Raw genomic sequence first — 23429 nt, forward strand, 5'->3', positions numbered from 1 at the left:
GATTAATTCACAAATTTTTTAGGTTAATTTTTCTTCAGGTTTTTAAATTTGTACACTTCTTTGTCTTGATGTTAATAGAACTATAGATTCTAGTTAGCTCAATTAAAAATAAAAATAAAAAAATTTGTCGTCAAACATAGGATTTGGATTCAAATCATCAAAATAGAATATAATTAGTATCTTGGTTTGATAATAAAAAACAATTATGATAGAACAAGCATCATACAATCAAATCCTTCCCCCACCCCCCCCCCCCCCCCTCCCCCTCCCCCTCCCCCCAACACACACACACACACACACACACACATATATATATATATATATATATATTAACTCAATAAAACTCCACGTGTGAGGTTTAGCTCCTTGAGAATATTTTAGAAACTTGTTCAAGAATAAACCGCCCTGAACTCGCTACCTAACATAACAATAATAATAAGCCATTATATAGTGCACAAGTATCTTAGATTCTAACTTATAAGCAAACTCATAATATTCGCTATCTCACAAGGTCCATACTCATTACTCACCAAGTCCTCTCCTTGGTCAGATTTTGCACAAAGTCAATCTTACCAACTTTTTAATTTCTAGTCAAGTTACAGCAGCCAAGCCACCAATATTGGTTATGACTTATGAGCTTTGTTTAATGCGTACTGACTATGGCTCCCCAATAATTGTACTACATCATTTAATTATAGTTAATAATGCATTTAATCTTACTTGAAGGGGAAAAATAATAATTTACTTAAAATATGTTTGTAAGGCGTGAAGCAAGTAGCAACACAAAACAAGTAATTTATCTCCACACATAATACCTATTTAAAAAATCCAGCAAATAATACTGGGGCCAAATTTGGATTTCAAATCCCCTGAAATGCAAAAATAAGTTTTCCAAGGAAAAAGAAAAGTAAATTAACATCTGGAATATTTGTTTAAACCATTCAATATAAAATAAGAAATCATAATTAGGAGACATAATTGATTCCAAGAGGTTTGGCCAATGGAAAGGAAATACAGAATTTTCTCTCGACAGTGGAGTTTGCTGACTTTGCTCATTCAAAATTGTATGCTACCTAATGAAGCAACCTCAAGGCTCAAGCTAAATAAATGAAACAAGTTTTAAATACTTCCAAAGCAACGAGTACAGCATCCTTCATAAATCAACCAAGAAGCTAAATTATTGAAACCCAACTAAATGAAAAGACAATGCTGAAAGCTTATTGTTATAAATAAATATTTATAAATAAATAAAAGACCACCCCCCCCCCCCCCCAAGCTAAAAGTTGCTCAAAATTCCAATAACTCAGAGAGGCAACAAAAGTCCCAACAGATATAGCAAGCCATTCGTTACATATTTCACAATCAATTAGCGTTGTTTTTAACTCCAATCTGGGTATGAAATGGGATTTCCTTCAAATATTACAATACAACAATTAAATATTATAAACAGTTTAAATCTTAAACATAAAAATATAAATTCAATGACACAATACCAAAAGACATAATAAATTTAAAGTTTGAAAGACTAAAGAACATATACGTGTCATATAAAAAAAATTAAAAAAAATATATGTATTTTTCTAATTTTTATATATAAACAAGACAAGATCATCTAATACTCACCCTATCCCAAACCCCTTACATACATGGGTAGGATTTAATCCTGTCTTCGCCCCATTTGCAATGCAGGGCATGTAAAATCCGCCTCATTCTAGGTGGGGTAGGGCGGGTTCAAATTGCAATCCATACCAACCCACATAACTTGAATTAGGCTGACTTGAAAGGTGTTTGTTAATCTGAGGTTGGTTTTAAGTTTTTTTTTCAAAAAAATTTTATTAGTGGGTTGAATGTCGAGTATGAATGTTTAATTATTTAACAATATAACTCTAACATTCCTCTTCAAGTGTGGACCCAGACTTCGGCTTAAAAAGTATGACCCAACATGTGAGATTTTTAACATTTTAAAAGGGAGGTTAAGTGGAGGCAAAGATCAGATTCTGGACATTCTGTTTTGATACCATGATAAATTATCAATTATCTCGAAAGTTTAAACTATTAGGAAATGTCGAATTTAATTACTAAGCCATATATTTCTAAAACACACATTTCCTCACTCAAAAACACCTTTCATCAACAAAAACAATTCACCAAAATCATCTCATTCAACCAACAAAGCTAAAGACCTAGGTAATCTAACAACATTTTTGTCATCTACTTAACATTTAGAGACAAAACACCACAACCACGACACAATGCTCCATAGAAGTCATAAGGAGAGTTGATGATGAGTTAACCATTTGAGTGGAGAATATAGTTGTCCATTACAGCATCAAATTATGATGCTGATCAACACTTATTCAAGGAGCCGTGCATGCAAGTAATCGTTTTAGTGAGTTTAATTCCTTCTTCTCCTTTTTACTTTGCATTAATTTGGTTAATTTAGAGTTTGTCATCATTGGTTATGTTTGTCAAAAAATAAAAATGCATTGCCTTAGTTTTAATTGTATTATAGATTGAAGATTTTTTTTTCTAATTGATAAAACATGTGATATATAGTTGTAGTCAGGGGCGTAGCCAAGAATAAATACTTGGGGGGGCCGGGTTGTAACAGAGATATACTAAATATAATTCTTAAGTCTATTGGATACAAAATTATCAACTTTCATATATCATTATATACTTGAAGGTTGAAATCGACGACGATGAGTATCATCATTGTATGGATAGTCTATATTTTTAGGTTGATATGGACCTTCTATGAGATAAGCTCGTCGGATTTCATTTTGTTTGTTGATAGGAAATTCATATATTTGTTTACGTGATCCTGGATCACGATCTATCTCTTCAAATTGAAGTTTTGGACATTTGGAGGGGTGTTCATCAAGCATTGAAGTATTAACATTTGTTTCTACAACCACAGGTGTCCTAATTTCTGAATTGCTAACATCTTTTTTCTTAAAGAATGCATCAATTGTTTTTCGTTTGCTCGTAATTCTTTTAGCTTTAAGAATATGACTCAAAAATTAACCTGAAAAGAATTTTAAAAAATAAAATTTTAATTAGAAATTTTTACTTAGTTATATGAATGTTATTCATACTCAAGAAAAAAACAAAATTTCCACTATAATTTAAACAGTCAACCCATTTTTAATACAACTTTAATTAATAATAACCCCTCAAACAAAAACAAAAATAATTTAATTAATTTGTCTTTTATAATGTATTGGTTAATTTAATTATATAGCTTTAATTATTGTTGTTTAGTGTAACAATAAACTATATTACTTTAATTTATTTGCCATTAATTATACTACTTTAATTTGTTATATTGTTTAGCAAGAGCCGAACATTATACATTCCATGCGCAGCACAATAATTAAAGCAGTGTAATGTGCTGCACATTACATTGCTTTAATTATTGTTTACCCGGCCCCATGAGCCCATCTACCCCCTCCCCACCCCACTCAACAGACAACAGACAAGCACAACATGTGCCCCAATCACAATAGCCAGCTGCAATTAGAAAATTTCGCAATGCCAATCACAACACACGTTACACTAAATGACAATCAATATTTCACCAACACCAACACACTGACCAACAAAAAGGGATAAGATAAAGCCAAATTTAAAAAGACAAAAAAAGGAAAAAAGCAAAAGCTAGCCAATAAGGGACTCACAGTTCAAAAGAGAGAGAGACTTACTGAGATCAGATAGGCTATTAAAGAATAAAGAGAGAGACTTGTTCATAAATTTCATTTCATTTTTTCATTTAGTGAGATAAAGAGAGAGAGACTGAGAGAGAGTCAGAGAGGAAAACCTTGAGGGAGGGCCGGACTACTGGAGGGAGCAATGAGCACTGCTGCACCGAAGCAGAGGCAGAGCGATCTGCGATCTCCAATGACCGATCTACAATCTGCAAAAATTTCATTTCATTTTTTCATTTCAGTGAGATAAAGAGAGAGAGACTGAGAGAGAGTCAGAGAGAAAAAGAGAGAAATACCTTGAGGGAGGGCTGGAGGGAGCACCGAGCACCAGAGCAGAGGCAGAGCGATCTGCGATCTTAGATCTGCGATCTATGATAAGGGGCGAGCGACGACGACGACGTCGACGAGCGAGCTGCGGCGACGTGACCGTGGGTTACTGGGTTTGGTTTGCTGGGGTTTGGTTTTGGTTTGTGTATTGGGGATTTTTTTTTTTTTTTTTTTTTTTATATATATAAACACCTCTGTGTTTGGTTTGATGGAGTTTGTTTTGCTTTTGCTCTGTATAGACAGTATTGGGGTTTGATTTCTCTGCCAGCGACGTGATGGGTTTGATTTCTCTGCCAGCAACGTGATGGGTTTCATTTCTGATTCTCTGTATTGATTTTATTTTATTTTTTATTTTTTATTTTTTTTGGTTGAGAATCCGTGGGCTTGCCGTGGGCGAGCTACCTTTGTAATCTATTGGGCACGCCGTGGGCTTGGCTCTGTTACATTTTTTTTATTTTTTTTTTTAATTTGAGGGTGTTCCTAATTTTTGATTGAGGGCTGAGAGAATGGGTGAGAAATGGGTAGGGGGGGCCGGCTGTCTAATGTTGGGGGGGCCCATTTATTTTTTCTTCATAGTCTAATAGGAAATTTTTTTTTTTTTTTTGCAGGGGCCATGGCCCCCCCAAGCCACTATGTGGCTCCGCCCCTGGTTGTAGTACAATTTTAGTGGTATACATTTGTCAACTCATTCTTTGCATGGTGATTTGCACCTTTGCATCACGTATCATAACATTTTCAATCAATATGCAGCACATGCTACGTTACAAACTAGATTAGGGATTCAGAATAATAATGTTTATGAAATGCTAGTCTAGGCTATGGAAAACTACAATAGTATAATACTTTTTTTTTTTTTTTTTTACTAAAAGGTAGAAAACATAACCACTGCAATGCAATTATATAGAGCATAATTCTATGAATTTTTTTATGCGAATAATTTTATGATATGTTATTTTATGTGAATAATTTCATTTTTCCATACATATTTATTATATAAAAAAAAATGTTTCACATACATAATGTTTAAAATTCTAGCATGTAGTAATTTTATTTTCAAAATATAACATAATGAGAAAAACAAAATTTTAAATTTGATTTTCATTTTTAAGCATTATTCACACGACATGTAGATTAGGTTAATGCATCTTTCTCACGTGAAATTCACCAAATATTCATATAAAATAGTAGTTTTTGTAAAAAATTGACATATAAAATAAATTGAATAACCTTCTCATTTTTTTAAGAAGAAATTATGTAGCATAATGGATTTTAGTAGATTTCTCTTGATGTTTATGTCAATTTTAATTGTTGTGATGGATGATAACGTGAACTACATTAATTTCCTTCATTTTTTTTAATTTATTTGTGCGTTTCAATTAATTGTATTTTATACATAATCTTTGAATGTATTATGTTAGGACCAGGAAAAATAGGTGTTTTAACACCTTCACACTCGGTAACTTAATCTTTGAATGTAATGTAGGGACGTAGATTTAATAATTTTTCATTTATGGCAGATATTATTAAGTATGAATTGAATAGCAAAAATGATAGAAAACGAGCTTTCTCGCTAATACAAATGATTCAGGACATACAATGTGCCAGGTGCTACCTTGGAGTGAGGAATTTATTAGATAGACCACAAACAAGAAATAAATAAATAATTCTTAAAAATCTAGAATAAATTACATAGAACTTGCTTTTGGTTGTAAAGTAATTAAATTATATAAATGTTAAAAATGTGTTTTTTTCTAACCTGAATTATATAGACTAATGAATTACATAAAATGACAATTTAGGATTTTTTTTTTTTTTTTTTTGGGTATAAACTATTGGCATACTCAGTGAATCTTTAAACCCACAAAGTCACCTTCCACTTTAGTCTTACAAGAGAAGGGAATGACATTTGAGCTGAGGCTAATTAGCTACAATCTAGTATCTAGGTTCTTGTAACTTCTGCTGAATACAAATACACTAATCTTTTACTCATCCCTTTTCATATTCCTAAAATAAATCAACAAAGGCCCCAGCTTATTCATCGTCAGACTCTGAATTCTCCCAAAGAATTTCAGGACCATCAAAATCTAACCCATCTCCTGTAATTTTCTCAGAAATTGCTATTGCAGCATCAGTATTCACAAATCCATCGCCTTTAGCTACCAAGACATCCTGGCCTGATGTAAATACATTACCTGCATGATCTGATGCACTCTCTGTGCCCAAAGAAGCACCAATTGACTCAGGAACTGTGGCGCCTCTGGAAGAAACGGGTTCCTGAACTTGTGCTACGGATTCATGAGATTGATCAGTCTCAACCATAATCTCATCCTCATTGCCTTCCATCCTCACATTTACATTAGTAGCATCTGGCTCCAGCCCCTTTTCCTCTGGAACTTTTGTACCTGATGAACCCTCCACATTAAGGTTTTCCTCACCTCCAAACATAGGCTCTTCAGTATACATTATATCTGCAGTTTCTTTGCCATTCTCCAGCCAGCTTTCATACAGGTCATCATGATCCGAGTCTGAAATATTGTCCCTTATCCCCTGTATGCCACTTGTAAATGGTCCACCATGGTTCAGACCACCAGAATACATACTTCCAGAAAATTTAACTTGTTCAGAGTAGCAACTAGTTGGGGAGAAATCGGTAAGTGGAAGGGCTCTGGGATGTATAAGCACCTCCAAGGCTAAAAGAGCATGAGCGCAGAATTCAGCAAGTTTTGTTCCAGTTTCTTGCTTGCCTGCAATCCATTTTCATGTGGTTAAAAGAAATTGGTCAAAAGAACTAGATGAAACATATTACATAGCACATTGAAAGGACCAAAGCAGCCCACATTACTTCAAATGCACACATCATCACTATGCTAAAGCTATTTTACTCATAATAAAAGTGCCTTGTCAAATTATGCTTTCTCCCTAGCCATTAAGAGGAATTAAAGTTTGATAAGGATTAAGTTTTTTTATTTTTGGTGTGTATGAGAGAGAGTTCAGGCTTGGTTCTGCATCTCCTTTTACCACTCTGCTCCATATAGATCCAGTAGTAAATTTATATACTTCCAAAACCTTTCACTGCATTATTTTATAAATACCACAGACAATTTCATAGGAGGCTGTGTCCGGCTTATGATTGACATACCATTTCTGAGATAGATAAGCTCTGAATCCTGTCACATCTCTAAAACTAAACAGATTTTTTAGAAGAAAATTTTACTTTGATCAGGACAATTGTAACTTTACAGTAGACTCACCATGAGACAATTCCTGTTACAGCCTATAGGATATACATTTTACTTAGGAGGGTGAAGAATTTAAGGTTTGATAAACTTGGTCACTTTTTATGCCTAGAAGAAGATAAAGGAAGGGAACCTGGAAGACATAATTAGCTCAATGAATTACGAAATTTTGGACTAAGACTTTATTGTTGTTGTTTTTAAAAAAACATGAGTGCCCATATGTAAAAATACATTTAAGTACTTTTCCCTGACTTTTATCTCTCACACTCTTTAATTGTTGTGACGAGTTTTCTGCATTTTGCTGGAAGGCAGGCATACTGCCCCTCTATGAGAAATTAAGAATCCATTTTGCTCCCCCTGCAAATGTCTCCATAGCACAAGACTAAGCATTTATATAAATCCTCATTTTTTAAATTATCTATGCGGCCATCTAGGCTCTTTACTTTAATGCACTAATTTATAAAATGTCTTTCCCACTACTTCAATTTAGTCATCTTTATTTTCTCCTTTTTATTTTCTTCTTTTTTTGATTGGGATATATGTATGCACCTGGCAAGTTTTGAACACACAACCTCCTCCACATTGTTTTTAAAATGGAAAGAGATGCTGTTTAAGCTAGAATTTATTCGCTCAGTCATCTTTAATATTATTCACAATTATCAAATATCCTTGTTAAGGAAAGCATGGTTGAGCTAATTGTCAAGTAAACATGTTCTCTGATTGTCAATTCAAAGCATTGCAAGTATTATCAACTCACACATTTGTCTGCAAATGTCAATACATACCGCTGCTATTATTATTAATGTGATGATATCAATGATGAGGAAAAGGACAATGCCCATTGCTGAAGAAGCTTACCTCTACGAAAAAGTTCGAGACCCTGGCTTAAATATGGGGGGCGGACACGAACTGAGGAAAGAAGAGATGACAAAAGTGCACGCAATGCTGCAAGCTGAAAATCTACCCATATTCCAGTAGGTTCATTCTGCTGGAAAATGTTTTTCTCCTCGCTGGCCCATCCCCATTTCAAAGAATTTGTCGCTGTTTTTATCAAAAGCAGATCAACATCTGATCGCCAAGATTCAGATCTCAAAGAACCACCCTGGGAAAATTACAAAACATTTAGCACAAAATATTATTCATTCCAGGTGAAAATCAAGAATTACTAACAGCAAGTTGCTCATGTAAGGATTTAAATATTTTCTTCATATGTAGATTAAGAACACAAATGACCTCGCTAGAATGCAAATTTCTTATATTAGAGTATAGAGGGAAATAATTTAGACCAGGTGCACTATGCAATCCGGCTAAAAAAACTGAAGGCATACTAGCAATGCAATAATGGCAATGACTGCTAACATTAGTACTTTTTTCTTTCATAAGTAATACTCCTGTCCCAATTTAAATGTCTTGTTTTCCTTTTAGACATCCCTAAACTATTGAAAACGTTACACTTTCTGTTCTCAAAACATTAAAATGATCTTTTTTCATCCCTAAACTATTGAAAAAAGCTACTTTAGTGTACATTTTCAATAGTTCAAGGACGCAAAACAAGCTTCGTGTGAACTTTAGGGAGGAAAAAAAACATTTTTGATAAGAAATATAAGTTTAAATTTCTAGCTGCCAGAGATTATTAGCAGGATTACAATTAGCTTCAATGTAATTGCTAAAAGGTGTAATGTCAAAGTGCAGACTGATGTACTGATTGAAGCTTTCCCAGTTACTAGAACCTCCATCAAATTTAAAATATGAAATAGAACAACCTATTTGGGCAAGAGGAATGTCTTGGACTGGAACTTTATAGAAGAGACCCATGTGAGTCAATATGGTTAATAGTACAACACATGGCAAATGTACAAGCAGGACTCAACAGAATTCATGTGCTCAGAGAACCATGAAACATCAGTTTTGAAGACTTATTTGACATTTTCCGAATGCATTTTCACCTGCTAAAGCGTTAAAGCAAACTACAAGAACCAAGACACCATAATAATTTTAGTATTTGACAAGATATCTAGGGAGTCATCAGTTGTTGGGTCATTCTCTCTGTCCCTTGTAAATAAGTTAATAGGACAGCATTTTCAATGATCAGCCTCAGGCACTGGATAAAATGAACTTCTGGAGGTGTAAGTAAAGATTCTACCTCTAAATATTATTAAATAATAATAATCATTCTCTCTACAATGTCAGTCAGCCCTATATCCAGGAATTGACATGAATTAGTATAGGTACTTATGTTTACATCTACCAGAATATGCATAAATACATGTTTGAAAGCTAATGAGGGAATGCCTACATAATATGGTGGTTGAGATCTCCATATAGTTTTCTAAGTCCTAAAAGATTTACATACCACCAGCTTCAGAAAAATAAATAGTGACATTAGCAGGGAAATTTTGGAAATCTTAAAAAAAAAACAAATCCAAATAGGACAATTGAAACTTTTCCACTAGCAGCCTACTTGATACAGCTTCAGTAGGGTGACAACAAATGCAAGAACAATAACACAAAATGATTAAATGGAAAAACCTGCCAGTTGTAACTATTGATTGTTAGGATGTCTGAGGATAACTTAATTCTAATTTATTTAGTTACCCTGATATGACATTCTTCATACACACAAAACACATACCACAGTGAGAAGTGCTTCTAATGCCTCAAGTGCAGCTATCTTCACAGAAATTGGAGAAATTACGTGGATCTTAGGGGCTGCAACTGGCAAACCACTAAGGTCATGCTGTTCCTCAGGATATCCAGTTGAAGTACCATGTTTCCTTTTTCTATGGCATGGCTGCAGCAATGCTTCAGAAGAGGCCTTCAGGTTAGTACTAGCAGATGCTCCAACACTCTCATTAGTAATGAGATTCAAATCAACAAATGCATTGTTGATAACTTCCTGTGCAAGACATACAGCCATCCCTGATCATGATATGATGATGAATTAGTAAAACCACAAAATGTGAAACCATGAAAACTACAACAACATAAGAAAATACTAGAAAATCCATGCTGCACATATGCAATGCACACAAGAGCGTACAAGAAATTAATTTTAAGATAAAAAGTAAATGAGGATAGAAGCAGGGTGATGCCAGTCACTCGATAGTTAAAAGCTAATACACAACCCTGGATGAACTATATGACAAAAGGGATACATATACTTTTGAGGGACCTCTCCTATTGAACAAATAATGTCCGATGTAATGCTAGGAGAATGCTTTGGCACACAGCCAGTGTACTTAAGTTATTCTTCTATGTTTATTAACTCAATAAAAATTATATTTACTTTTTCAAAAGAGAAAATAGAAAAATGCAAACCTGTAACATACTCTAGCTATGATACCCAAGATTGTGTGGATTTTATTACATTGCATTGTATGGGCGTGTGTTGAATCTCACATTGGGTTTTTAATTGGTTTATCTGGATATATAAACAATTATGAGAAGTACTAATTGTGAATAGTCCTTTTATGGTATAAAGGAGATGCAGCTAGCGCTTTTCTATGATAATGGCAAATGGTATTAAAGTGAAACTAGTAATGTCATGTGGCTTTAGGGCACCACAACACAACCCAAGTCCAAATAGAGACATCAAGGATTTAAGTGGGGAAGATTATGATACCTCAAATTGTGTGAATTGTATAATAACTCTTCTTGTTTAACTATAAAGTTTATCCTCAAAATGTTGATTGTGACTATATTTCCATGTTTTAACATATTTGTCATATTAATCAGATGTAGGAAATATATTCTCAACATCTTTATTTATATCTTTTATGGTAAAAGAGATAATGAACAATTTAATGCACTAGTAAGAAAGAGCAAGTTGATTCAAGTTGAAGAAGTAGAAAAAGGTAAAAGAAGACCAAAAATAACGTTAGTAGAAGTAGTCCCGGATTTTGAAGATATGGAGAGCTGTTCGGATCAATTAAAACTTTGTTTGATTGGTCCCGGATTTTGGGTTTCACACAATGTTTTTCTATTTTAAAGTTTCTAGTTTCTCTTAGATTTTCCTTTTGAGACTTCTGTACTTTTTTGACACTTGGTGTTCATCATCGTGAACATAAAGTACATTTGATTTTAATAAAATTGCATTCTTACTTATCAAAAAAAAAAAAAAAAAAAAAGGAAGTAATAGAGACTATGATTAATATGATTTTAGATATAATAAAATGGAGAAAAATAGTACATGTGACTGACCCTAACTAATCTATTGAAGATTCATAGCTAACTCAAAAAAATTTGGAACTAAGACTTTGTTGTTGTTGCATGATAAAAGAGATCATCTACGGTAAACAAAAACAACAATAAATCCATGATGTAGAAAGACTGAACCTAAAAGACACAACTATACTAAGTTAACAATTGTCCAAAGCAACAGTAAACAATACGCACAACAGCACATAAAGACCCAAAAAAAAATTTCACCCTTAACACCATGACAAAATAACTGCTGGCAAACAGAAAAATAGGCTAGTTACCTCATCAAAGACCCCCTCCAAATTTAATAACCAACACAGCCATATCATAAAAGTGGCCAGGACATTGAGGAAAACAAAAAAAAAATATATATATATATATATATATTCCTTGCATCTTTGAGCTACTAATTCCACCCTTACAAACATATTGACAAATTCAACAGCGAAATGTCAAAGTAAAGCTAAATCCTTATACTTATTTAACTTCCCTCAAATCTACAACAAAACAAGTCAATAGTGCTGGATAAGAAGAATAATTAGTGCTTTAAAAGTAGAATAATTTCAGGCTTGCTGGTGTTGCTTAGCTGCTATCTACCAAATACCTACTATGAAAATAAAAAGGCTAAAATGCAAAACTGACCCTCTAGGTTTTTTTAGATTTCATTTTAGTCCTCTAACTTTGTTTTTGTTCATTTCAATCCTCTAAATTTCAGATTTATTCAATTAAGGTTTTTCCATCAACTTTTGTTAAAATTTTTTGAAAAAAAAAAAATTGGAAAAAAATTTTCAATCAATAATTGAATTTTTTTAATTTAAAAATTTGAAGAAAATTAAAAAGATTTAAAATTAACCACAACATATAGAAAAAGTTGATAGAAAAGCCCTAATTAAATAAACTTGAAAGTTAGAGGACTGAAATAAACGAAAGCAAAGTTAGAGGACTAAAATGAAATATGAAGAAACTTAAGAGGGTCAATTTTGCATTTTAGCCAAATAAAAAAGTTTCTGGTTTTTAACAGTTTGAAGGTTTCATTACAAGCTTAAGGGAAGTATGGTATTCAGCTTGATGGTCCCGTGGCCTCTAAAATTTTGCAGACAAAGGGAGGTACGCCATTTGTTGAGTCTACTTTGCTTCTCGTTTCCCTGAGGATTGGCTGTGTCTTGTTTCATGGCTGTGTATATTAGTTTTTTGGGGAGACTTAAGGTTCACTCGTAGGGCCAGCATGGGCTAATTTATTTTTCTCCAAGAATTATATAGGGCTATTTTGCAAGGGTGTATAAATTATAAAATACATTTGTAAAAGCAAAAAATAAAATAAAATGTTCAGAGGCCACCCGGTATGTCAAATCACCTATATCCATAACACTCAAGAATAATATTATAATATTAACTATCTGACCAATTTTAAAGTTTGGAACAACGTTGACAATTGAATTTAAGAATTTACATATGTATTTATAAGCTTTTCAGAAAATATACTGTATTGTCATAATGCAGTTTTACAACAACAATGCACTCCTTGAAAATGAAGTTAATGGATTTGTTAGGATTTTCCATTTACTAGGACAAATAAAAGTCAAAGGATTTAATTTTAGCTGCACAGAATTTCTAATCTATAGAACTAGTTGAATATTAAGTTTCAAGTATTAGCACTTCTTTGGCAACAACAAAGCACTGGTGCTCTGTACATGAATATTAGCACTTGGCAACTTTGCAGTATTATAAACAAAAAAGTGATTCAAAGATTCTTTAAGGAATTACTACATACCAACACCCATGGATATCAGCAATATCCTTGTGATTGAGTAGACCTTTATCCTCAATTCTGGCAATGCACATCGCTTGAAATATGCTGTAATCAGACGCACAATAGAAGCAGCATATGGTAATAGTTGACTGCAAATGAACATAATGACATGGGCAGAAAGTGAGTTTCAACATTAAAAAGACATTGAGAAACAGTAAAGGTAAGAAAAACAACTGTGAACATATATTGAAGGTGACAGAACAAGAATTCAAAAGCCCCTAAAACCTTCCCTGGTTTATATAGGTTAGGATTGTTTTAAAGCTGGCAGAATCTTTCCAAAGTATCATTAGAAACTTTTCAAGCAACAATCATGTTAAGAAGTGATGTAGAACAGAGTTCAAAAATAAGTAATAGAAAGAAAAAACAGACCAAAAACCCAAGGCTTCACCAACCAAGGGTGCTTGGAAAGTTTTTGACAAGTCCCTAAGGGTATTTGGAATTACCAACAAGCTGTAAGGAAACATCTCTAATCAGAAATTTTATTCAAATGCACTTCTCACACTATTGTTGGAGCCTTATTTAAATACAATGATGGAACTGTGTAGAGACCCAGGGGAGGAGGGGGATTAAATCATGTTTGATCTTCCCTAAAAGAATTCTAATTGAATTAGTTAAGTTTTTTCTACACATTCTCTAATCTGACTTTTTATTATTAGCACTTATTAATTAAATATGTTTCATATATATATATATATATATATATATTCGAACGTTCCCATGCATTGCATGTGTTAGCAACTAGTTTACAAATTAATAATCAAGACATATATACATACTATATAGGAAAAGAATTGTGACTTACCTGCGTGTACCCTTTATGATTGCAATGAGGAGTTCCAAACTATGTAAGTGCAGAACTGGAAGTTCTGAACATATGAGCTCTTGCTGCATGGAAGTCATGAAGGCTGATAAAGCGTGTGGCACCGATCCATCCACCATCAATACTCTCTCAACAAGGACTAATAATGATCGAACAGGAACATTTACCTACTAACCAGCACATTCGACATATCTTAAAATTTTCACATCCATAAACATTTTAAGTATGGTATGTAGATCTACATTCCTTTTTTGCTAAGTAAACAAAGTAGATCTACATTCCTGTTTTTCAGTAAAGTTTCTTAAGGAGTTAACTCTACCTGCACAGGGTATGAACTTGTAAGCATTGTACAACAGCAGACCATCAGCATAGAGACACTGGACATCAGTGATTGCTCAGACTTCCTTGTTGAATTGTCTGAGGCTTCTCCTGACAATATCTGAGCTCCCAAGGGCGGCGGGAGATCTTTTCCTGGCGGAACCAATAATCTAACAGCTTCCTTACATTTACCTTCTGCAAGATGTGTAAGATGTCACTTTCAAGTCCCAAAACTAGTTCCAGAATAACCAAGATTGAATTCAAATGTACCTTCTTCTAGACCTTGGAAGGCATCATTCAGGTGCGCATTTAATAATAATAAAATCTTCTGTATCATTAAGGACCAGCTATCCTCATCTCCTCTTGATTTTGGCAGCAATGCTAGGCAATGAGCAAGCTTCTGAATTTTGAAGACCAAACAGAAATACCTCAGAACAAGTTCAAATACATCTTAGTCATATGCCAGAAACAGCTCATACTAAGCAAAAAGAACAATGTTACCTTCAGCATATCAACACCGCATTTTCCTGACAAAAGTTTTGAAGCAATAGCAACTTCAGCCTGCAAAGAGTAATGAGTACCCATCATTATTGAGTTTACAACCATCTAATATTTTGTAGTAGATGCTTCTAATATGAGGTGCTCCTGCTATAACTATTGTTTTTAAGATTCTATAACACTAAGTGTAACAGCGAAGAAATAAGACATCAGTAACAGCCGATACAAAGAGTGAAACTATGACGGAGCACTTGACTCATGGTGGATATTTATAATGAAGTGGGACTTACGTGAAATCACTAAGGCATAGGGTCAAATTTTGTATCATGCTTGATCTTGATTAAGTTGTGTTCATGGTGTGTATCAAATCATATCTTTATAGTTAATTTTTTGGACCATATGGATGTCCGTTTGTAAATTCTTCAAGGAAGTTCACCATTACAAGCTCTCCTTTCTTCCAATAAAATATCTTACTTATAAAAAGGAGAAAAACAATGTTTTAAATCATATCTTACAAAAATATACTGAATATCTTTATAAAAAGTGTAATTATACAAATACATTACTAATAAAGTTACCAATTGTCCCCGAAGCTAAAGCTGCTAGGAAATGGTGAATTTATTTTTGGAATTAATTCCGTTGTGTTTGATGTGATGTATTTGGAAGGAACGCAATCAGCGGACCTTTGCCGACTTAGATAGATCTGATGACCAGCTACTTGCTCTTTTCACTGGTTCCATTTTTTATTGATCTACGGCTTGGCGACTCTTATGTAGCGATTCTCTCCCTCTATTCCTTAGCTCTCTTTTTCTTTGTAATTAGATTTTCCTTTCTGTTTCTGCTTTTCTTTATTCTTTGTAGTTTTTATTTTGCTTCATGCTACTTTGCATAAAGCAGTTTTTTGAATGTACATCTTTCTTACTTATCAAAAAAATAAATTCATTTAATCATAATTCTAACGCTCCCCCTCACTTGTGGGCCTAAACTCCCCCTTACTAAGTGGGGCTCAACATATGGGATTTTTAACATTTTAAATGGGAGGTAGAATAGAGACAAGGATTAAACTTAGGATCTCTTGTTCTGATACGATGATAAAATACCGATTCTCTCAAAACCTTAAACTATTAGGATATGGTAAATTTAATCATTTAACCATAATTCTAATAGTTACATATAGCATTAACCCGGAAATAGAAAATTTATGATTACTTATGTGATCACTTGAATGGAACTTAAGCATCAAATGGAAATTCCTTCATAAAAACATTGAAAATTAGATTATCTTTCGTGAAAAGTTGAGGTTTACTATTTACATAGCATATATTTCCAATTTGACATTTGATTTCATTATAAAGTGCACATAAAGCTTTATCATGGCTTGGCCCTTTTATGGAATATATCGGTGCACAGACCCCTTTCTTCTATATTTTCAAACAAAAGGAATTAGTATATAATCTATTCAAAGCTTCTACAGTATGAGATTTATGCATAATTACTTTCGCATCCGAGGAGTAGCAGATGATCTACCACCACATGCAGATATGAACCCTGCTCTTATTTCATTCAAAAGATGACGTAGTACTATAGAATGTGGTGCCAATAGTTCAATTTATGCATCTCATTTTATGTATACATGGAAAATATATATCGACATTCACAAAATATTTGGCCTGTTCAACACTGATATTGATAGTTGGAGGTCTTGCAACAAAGGATAAGAAACTTACACTATCATAATGACGATGCACAGAAGCTGGAAAATAAGTTATAATAGTGCATAACATTTGAATTGCTCCTTCCTGCATGCACCAAGATGGAGATGATACATAAAACTTGAAGACTGAAAATATGCCACTTGATGTGTGAATTAATTAGAGCAATAATGATAAACAAAGATGACATCTTTATGCAATATGATAAAATAATATTGTGGAAAATAATTAGTCACACGCACAGATAAACATTAATGGGCCATAAAGTAGAAAATACATCTCTGACCCCAACAGTTTTCAAGAAAGAGCCTTATGCTGTTAAGTTTCCTTTACCTGTGTGCGTGTGTGTGCAAGAGAGAGAGAGTGGATTATGATAACTGAGAAAACACAAACTTGAAAAAATACTTCAAGACTAAAATAGCCTCTTCAAGACTAAAATATCCTCTTTATCTAATAATTCAACAATTCTATCATCTCAATTTTAGATTCCAGCCCCAAATGTAACCAAAAAAAAAAACCTTTAAAGGTAGTGTTCAATGGAGATTGAAAGAGTGTGATTCAGTTTTTAAGTGAAAATTTTTACATTGATGAATTTAAAAAATGTGAAATAATAAATATTAATGGATTTCCTCCAGCAAACCTTGAGGACTGAAGCAGTATTGTAAAACAAATTAATTAATTTAGAAGTTCTAACTATACTACTTACCCATATAGCCTCTGAACTATCATCATTTAATAACTTCAAAACTGGTTGTATAAGTTTCCCAGCATGGGAAGTCCCATCCTTCTTTATATTTGGAAAACCGCCCAACCTAATCCAGGAAAGCAAAAAGCTTCACAAGTTATGAACTCATAATAACACTAACACATATAGGCTACAAGTATTATAGACAGACATTAAGAATTATATGTTGCTAATCAGAATATATGATTTCATAGCATAAAAGTAGATAAAGCAAGGTTCAATATAGAAGTCATGCATCAGTGATATAAAAGCAGTCTTCGAAAATCATAGGTAGCTACCAGCTGTTTTAATAAGGAAATATCTACCCCAATTAGAATTGAGACAACTAATAACCAGAGTGAGGAATCCCATAAGCCACCACCTTCCATTTGAAATTTAGACAAAACAGGGTAGTCACACACAATCCAAATGCATCTGGTCAATGAAATTTAATCGATCCACATTATGAGAAATTTTGCCACTATCTAATTGGCTCCTTAGAAGACAACAATACAAATTATGTACTTTAAGAAAGCTTATTGTACTGTGAACGTGCACACAAATGCACCTAAAAAAATTATTATCAGCCTTTATTATTTGAAAGTGCCTTTTATCACAATCCAGGCACACTGTTGAAGCTTCATTTCCGGCCAAAAGTATGCCCATGCTATATCAAATGAAAATTTTTTTTGGAGATGTCGCGTCCTCTTCATGAGCTCTCAAAGTTACCAAGTCCCAAATCAAAGAATGGTAGCTCTGAATTGTATCTAGAAAGAGCAGAAATTAAACCATACACCCAGTCACGTGCTATTCATGAACCCCCAAGGTACCAACTCTATCATCAAACAATGGTAGCTCTAGATAGCACCAAGAGAGAGAGTGTTGGTAACTTGGGTTCCACCACGGAGCACACATGCGCTCTTGCACACACAACCCATCATGCAGTACGGCTCATGGCATGTGTGGTGCCACCAATGAGTAGGACATTGCTCAAATACCATTTGAAACACCCCAGGTCCTTCAAGCCCAAAATGGTAGCCCAATATTCTTGACAACCCTGAACCACTTACAAGGTTCCAGACTCCTTCCCAAGCCTTTATTTCACACTCCCATTTCTATTTTTCTCAAAGCAATGCAATTTAAGCTTAATTATAATATTTTCCAAGGAGTACGCATCTCACCTCAAGGAAACACCCCGGGTCCTTCAAGCCCAATATTCTTGACAACCCCGAACCACTTACAAGTTTCCAAACTCCTTCCCAAGCCTTTATTTCACACTCCCATTTCTATTTTTCTCAAAGCAATGCAACCTAAGCTGAATTCTAATATTTTAACCCCAAGAAGTACGCAACTCACCTCAAGGCAGCTGATCAGAAATCTGCATCCACCTTTTGTGTCCCATTCTTTTCACAAGTCACCCAAAAAATCAACCGCAGCCTATTACCTTCTAAACTTACATTACACTCATTAGCCTTCCCTAGTTCATGCATAATTTGGGAACTAGGCATTAGTTACAAAGAATTACAAAACAATATCTAAAATTAACTTTAGGCCTCAGTTAGCATGTGTGTGTGTGTGTGTGTGTGTGTGTACACATATACACCCATCAGGGTGCAGCCTAGTGGTTGGAGGCTTGGGACAAGCTATAAACTCAGACATCCTAGGTTCAATCCCCACTAGGAGTACACCTGGATTACCTGATACACAGTTCTAGTGGGTGGGGCCATGTATCCGTGGTTTACTCCCCAAGGGTGGGTCCACAAGGCCTTGCCTTGGTGAGGTTCCACATCATCCAGAAGAAATAGTGTGTATATAATGCTAAGAAAGGATACCTAACCTTGTACTTATCAAAAAAAAAAAAAAAAAGGATATCTAACCTTGTAAACAGATCTGATACTGAAGCACAAGAAGCCACCTTTACAAAATGAGAATCTCCTGGTGACTGAGTAGAACAAAAGATATGGCAGCCATTTCAATAGAGATTTATAAGGAATTTAAAATTTTAATTAAAATTTAACTTTTGGCACTGAAATAAAGACAATAGTTTGGCACATTAAGAGGCAAGTCACAATCTTTAACTGCAAGAAGTTTCTCAGCGTATTAGTGCTCTATAAAAGAATAGTGATTTAAGACACTTGTCCTAGAAATTTATTAAAGAAGTGTAGACTGGGTAAGATGGCTTAATTAGATATGATGTGCAAAATTCAGTAACCAGAACGGTTCCTATAATAACCCACAAAGGAGAATGGACATTCATTTTCATAATTACTATCTAATATAGCATGGTGTACAATCGATTGTATCAAAAATCCAAGTCTAAGATGCAAGCATATTATCAGAGTCTAGCCTTAAAATCATCAGCCTTAGAGAAGCTGACTGGCAAGTAAGGTAGAAATATGTCATAATTAGTTCTGGCTTAAGCTGAATGTAAGTGCCCCATACATTGCTTCATATTTAATAAATATACCATAATAATGAAGAGTTCTATAGACTTTTTAATAGTTAATAAGCATAAATTCTTAGATGGACATAAATGATTTTAATATGACTATTACAATGCATGATAGAACTAGACTTATATACCTGAATATAAGGTAGAAGCTTGTGGAACCAAAGAGTGTATGATGCCAAGAAACGATCAGAGCTACATTCTTGACAAGTCATTCCCAGCAAGCAGATTCCTGCCCAACATTTATCTGGCTAGAACATCATACAAAAAAATAAGCAAACATTTGAGGAAGATCTACAATCTAGTAAAATGAAAAATATGTAATTTCTCTTTAGCAATTCTCGCACATTTTAGAATGTCAAAAGATCCCTTGAACAGTTAAAATCATTATTAATTCGCAAGCTGTTTGGGTGATCTCGGGTTTGGGGCTTTACTCATTGTACCTCTGTTCTAGAGTTTCATGACTCTCTTAGCTTTGCTGTGTATTTTTCTTGACCCATTGTGTTCATCATTGCGAACATAAAGTTTTTGTTTTTTCTTCAATAAAGCAACTATACTTATCAAAATAATAATCTCTTTATTTTCCCCCTCACAAGGTAACTATTAACTATTAACTAATAGTTAAGTCAGACAATATTTTTTGCATTGCTCCCTCCAATGACATCAATCCTATGTCCTCCATTCACCAAAAAAAACCTAGCCATATTAACATTGAAAAAAGATTCCACCATAGGTGAATCCTAATACATCCATCACATTTACTGCAGAACAATTTCATAAAAATAAGCCATGCAATTCACATCTTTCATACATTTCTTCTACCCTGGAAATTCTCAAAATGTGTCATAGCCCAAATAGTCATCAAATACAATTGATTTTTCATAAATTTGATCTCTTACGTGATACCCATCAGATAAGTAGTCCCAATTCAATACTTCAAGCACAAATGGCTGACATGTGATAGGATTGACTCTTACAGGACCTAACCCATCTACCCTGTTCAAAATATATTGGGTTTATATTATTTTAGTGTAAATCCCATCTAAATCTAACCCTAGACCTGTAGCATCAATATTTACCCCACTAGGGTTCACTTTATCATGTACTTCATCACATAATAAAGATGTAACTGTCAAGGGATTTACACTCTGGACGTAGGCTATCAAGGCCATCCCACATAACCCTCATGTCTTATCTTTCTGTCTCTTGTCTCGCTTCCGCGTCTCTTTCTCTATTTCCTTCAATTAATTTCAACATGTTATCAAAGCAAAATCTGATCTTGGCTCAATGACAAGTTTTGTCTTTTTCTTCCATCAATACTCCATTAAATCAGCCTTTCGATCACGCTCACTACAGTATTTCTCCATTTCATTTCAAATTCCAACATGGTATCCGAGCTACCCAGATCGTTCAAGATCTTCACAAGCTTATTTCAAACTCAAGGCAGTAATCATCAAGCCTTTACCTTGAGTTTGAGGGGGAGTGTTAAAGATATATTGGGTTTATCTTATTTTAGTGTAAAGCCCATCTACACCTAACCTGAGACCTGTAGCATATATATATATATATATATATATATATTAATAGAATTTTATTGAAATTGAGAAGTGTTCATGATGATGAACAAACAGCATCTTATAAAAATACAATAAACTCAAACAGAAAATCTAAGGAAACATTGGAAATCAGAAATTGAAGTACAATTAGTAAAACCCCATGTCCAAGACAAATCAAGCAAGGTACGAAGCAGCAAAGACTTCAATTGAACAATAGATCTTTCAATCTCCTCAAATGTGCGACTGTTTCACTCCTTCCACACTAACCAAATCAATCAATATATACCCTACTAGGGCTCTCTCTATCATGTACTTCATCACATAATAAAGATGCGGCCATCAAGACTTTACACCATGGACGTAGGCTGTCAAGGCTAAACCATGTAACCCTTGTGTCTTCTCTCTCTTTGTCTCGTCTCACTTCCACATCTCTTTCTATATTTCCTTTAATTAATTTCAACCCACCCAAATGCACTTCGATGTGCCACAGAAATTATGTCCCTCCGATGTGTTTCCCGCGCCATCCAAAGGCTCACCAGAACAAGGCCATGAAATTAAATCGAAGCCCTAACCACCATCAATGCTAAAGTTCAGACCTATCAGCTCCAAAAATCAACGAAATGCTCTTTAAGAGCCTCCATTACTTTTATGCCCCATTCACCAAGACAATTCACAAGCAAAATTACTACATATACTTCAAATAATTGCACCTAACTTGGTTCAAGTAAAAAACAAACATAATATAACCAATTCAACTGAGCCCGGTACAAGTAAAAAGCTTGCACTAGTGAAGTCATTTATTATGATCCTAGGGTCCCACCATCTGTATATAAGCTCTTAGGCACTCTCCCCTTGCAAGCCAATTTTCAAGGGTGAGTTTTACCTATGGGTTTGTATCACCATTATCTATAAGATCACATAAAGAAAATTTTCACTCTTGTGACTTGTCCAAACTTTTGCCACAACTTTGATGTAATTGACTATGAGCGGTGGAGAAAAAGGGGTGGATTCATGTGAAAGTGTTTGTCTATCGACCACTTCAGCAAGTTGTGGGCCTTGTGGCAAATGTTGTGGACCTAAAACAACTTATATATATGGGGCAAAACTTATGTATAGTTCCCTAGGTGTTATAGTTTATGTTTCCCAGCTAAATTCAAACACATGATTGCATTAACAAATGAAGTGTAGAATTGTAGATATGTATAAGAATTTAATTGGGAACCGAATGTATTGCCCCTAAGAAAGTGTACTATATTGTACCCATATATACATGTAACCTCTAAAACCTCAGCCACTGAGCCCACCCGCCATAACCAGTTGCGCTAAGCAATATATACATATATCACATTCTAATTTTTTATTAAAAATAAAAATAAAAAATCCACATATAAATAGAATAATTTATTATATTGATGAGTACCATATTGCTAGAGACGAGCAAGAGCACGCGCTCGACCCAGTAATCGACGGCGGATTTCCAGTTATCGACAAGCTTTTGGTCGGTGGATTTGCTGAAGGACTCTGATAAGAGGCCGTGGGTTTTGATCAACGAAACGACGGTGGAGAGCTCCGCCGGGTTCTCGAACGGGTGCTTATCGTCGGGGACGCGCTCTTTGATGAGCGTGCGAAGGAGGCGGGGCTTCATATCCACGTCGTACATGTTCTTGAAGTAGTTGAAGGCCGCCATTGGTATCGAATCGAAGCTCTGAGATTTCACAGAGAGAGAGAGAGAGAGAAGGGTTTAAAGGGTTTTGTCGTTAAACCCTAAATTTGGTAGCCGTTATTGAATTACAAGTGCTGTAAGATGGGCAAAAGGGCATACGGTGTCGTTTTATTCTAAGAGTATAGGGTTTCAATTTTTCTTTTTTCTTTTTTCTTTTTTCTTTTTTGTCATGGTGTGACATGTTTTATGTTGAATTTTTCTTTCATCTGAAAGTATATTTTGTGAGCGTTTGGATTGGGTAACAATTTCACATTTTCCAAGGATAACTTATATATCAAAAAATCAAAAAAAATTTCTTGTATTTTTATATAATATTAAATAATAACTTTAAATTTTCTTGTATTTATCA

At 34.2% G+C, this 23429-nt stretch overlaps 1 protein-coding gene across 1 annotated transcript; it reads right to left on the bottom strand.

Moving 5' to 3' along the window:
• Positions 1–5621: 5621 nt before the first annotated feature.
• Positions 5622–23142, bottom strand: LOC126722466 (uncharacterized). Its single transcript, XM_050425625.1, has 13 exons — positions 22778–23142; positions 19936–20052; positions 19230–19294; positions 17335–17440; positions 16644–16715; positions 14920–14979; positions 14689–14818; positions 14420–14613; positions 14083–14267; positions 13242–13369; positions 9903–10189; positions 8129–8372; positions 5622–6778 (listed from the first exon to the last, which is right to left on the bottom strand). The coding sequence occupies exons 1-13, from the start codon at positions 23042–23044 to the stop codon at positions 6066–6068; spliced, it is 2568 nt and encodes an 855-aa protein (XP_050281582.1). The 5' UTR covers positions 23045–23142; the 3' UTR covers positions 5622–6065.
• Between the last annotated feature and the right edge of the window lie 287 nt (positions 23143–23429).

Source organism: Quercus robur, chromosome 4 (assembly GCF_932294415.1).
Source record: "Quercus robur chromosome 4, dhQueRobu3.1, whole genome shotgun sequence".
Lineage (NCBI taxonomy): Eukaryota > Viridiplantae > Streptophyta > Magnoliopsida > Fagales > Fagaceae > Quercus > Quercus robur.

Excerpts from the sequence above, each read along its gene's own strand:
- LOC126722466 (XM_050425625.1), bottom strand. The coding sequence starts at position 23,044 with ATGGCGGCCTTCAACTACTTCAAGAACATGTACGACGTGGATATGAAG. Across the intron at positions 20,053-22,777 it reads TGCTCGTCTCTAGCAATATG|CCAGATAAATGTTGGGCAGG; the intron begins GTACTCATCAAT and ends ATGATGTTCTAG. Across the intron at positions 16,716-17,334 it reads ATAGTTCAGAGGCTATATGG|GAAGGAGCAATTCAAATGTT; the intron begins GTAAGTAGTATA and ends TGGTGCATGCAG.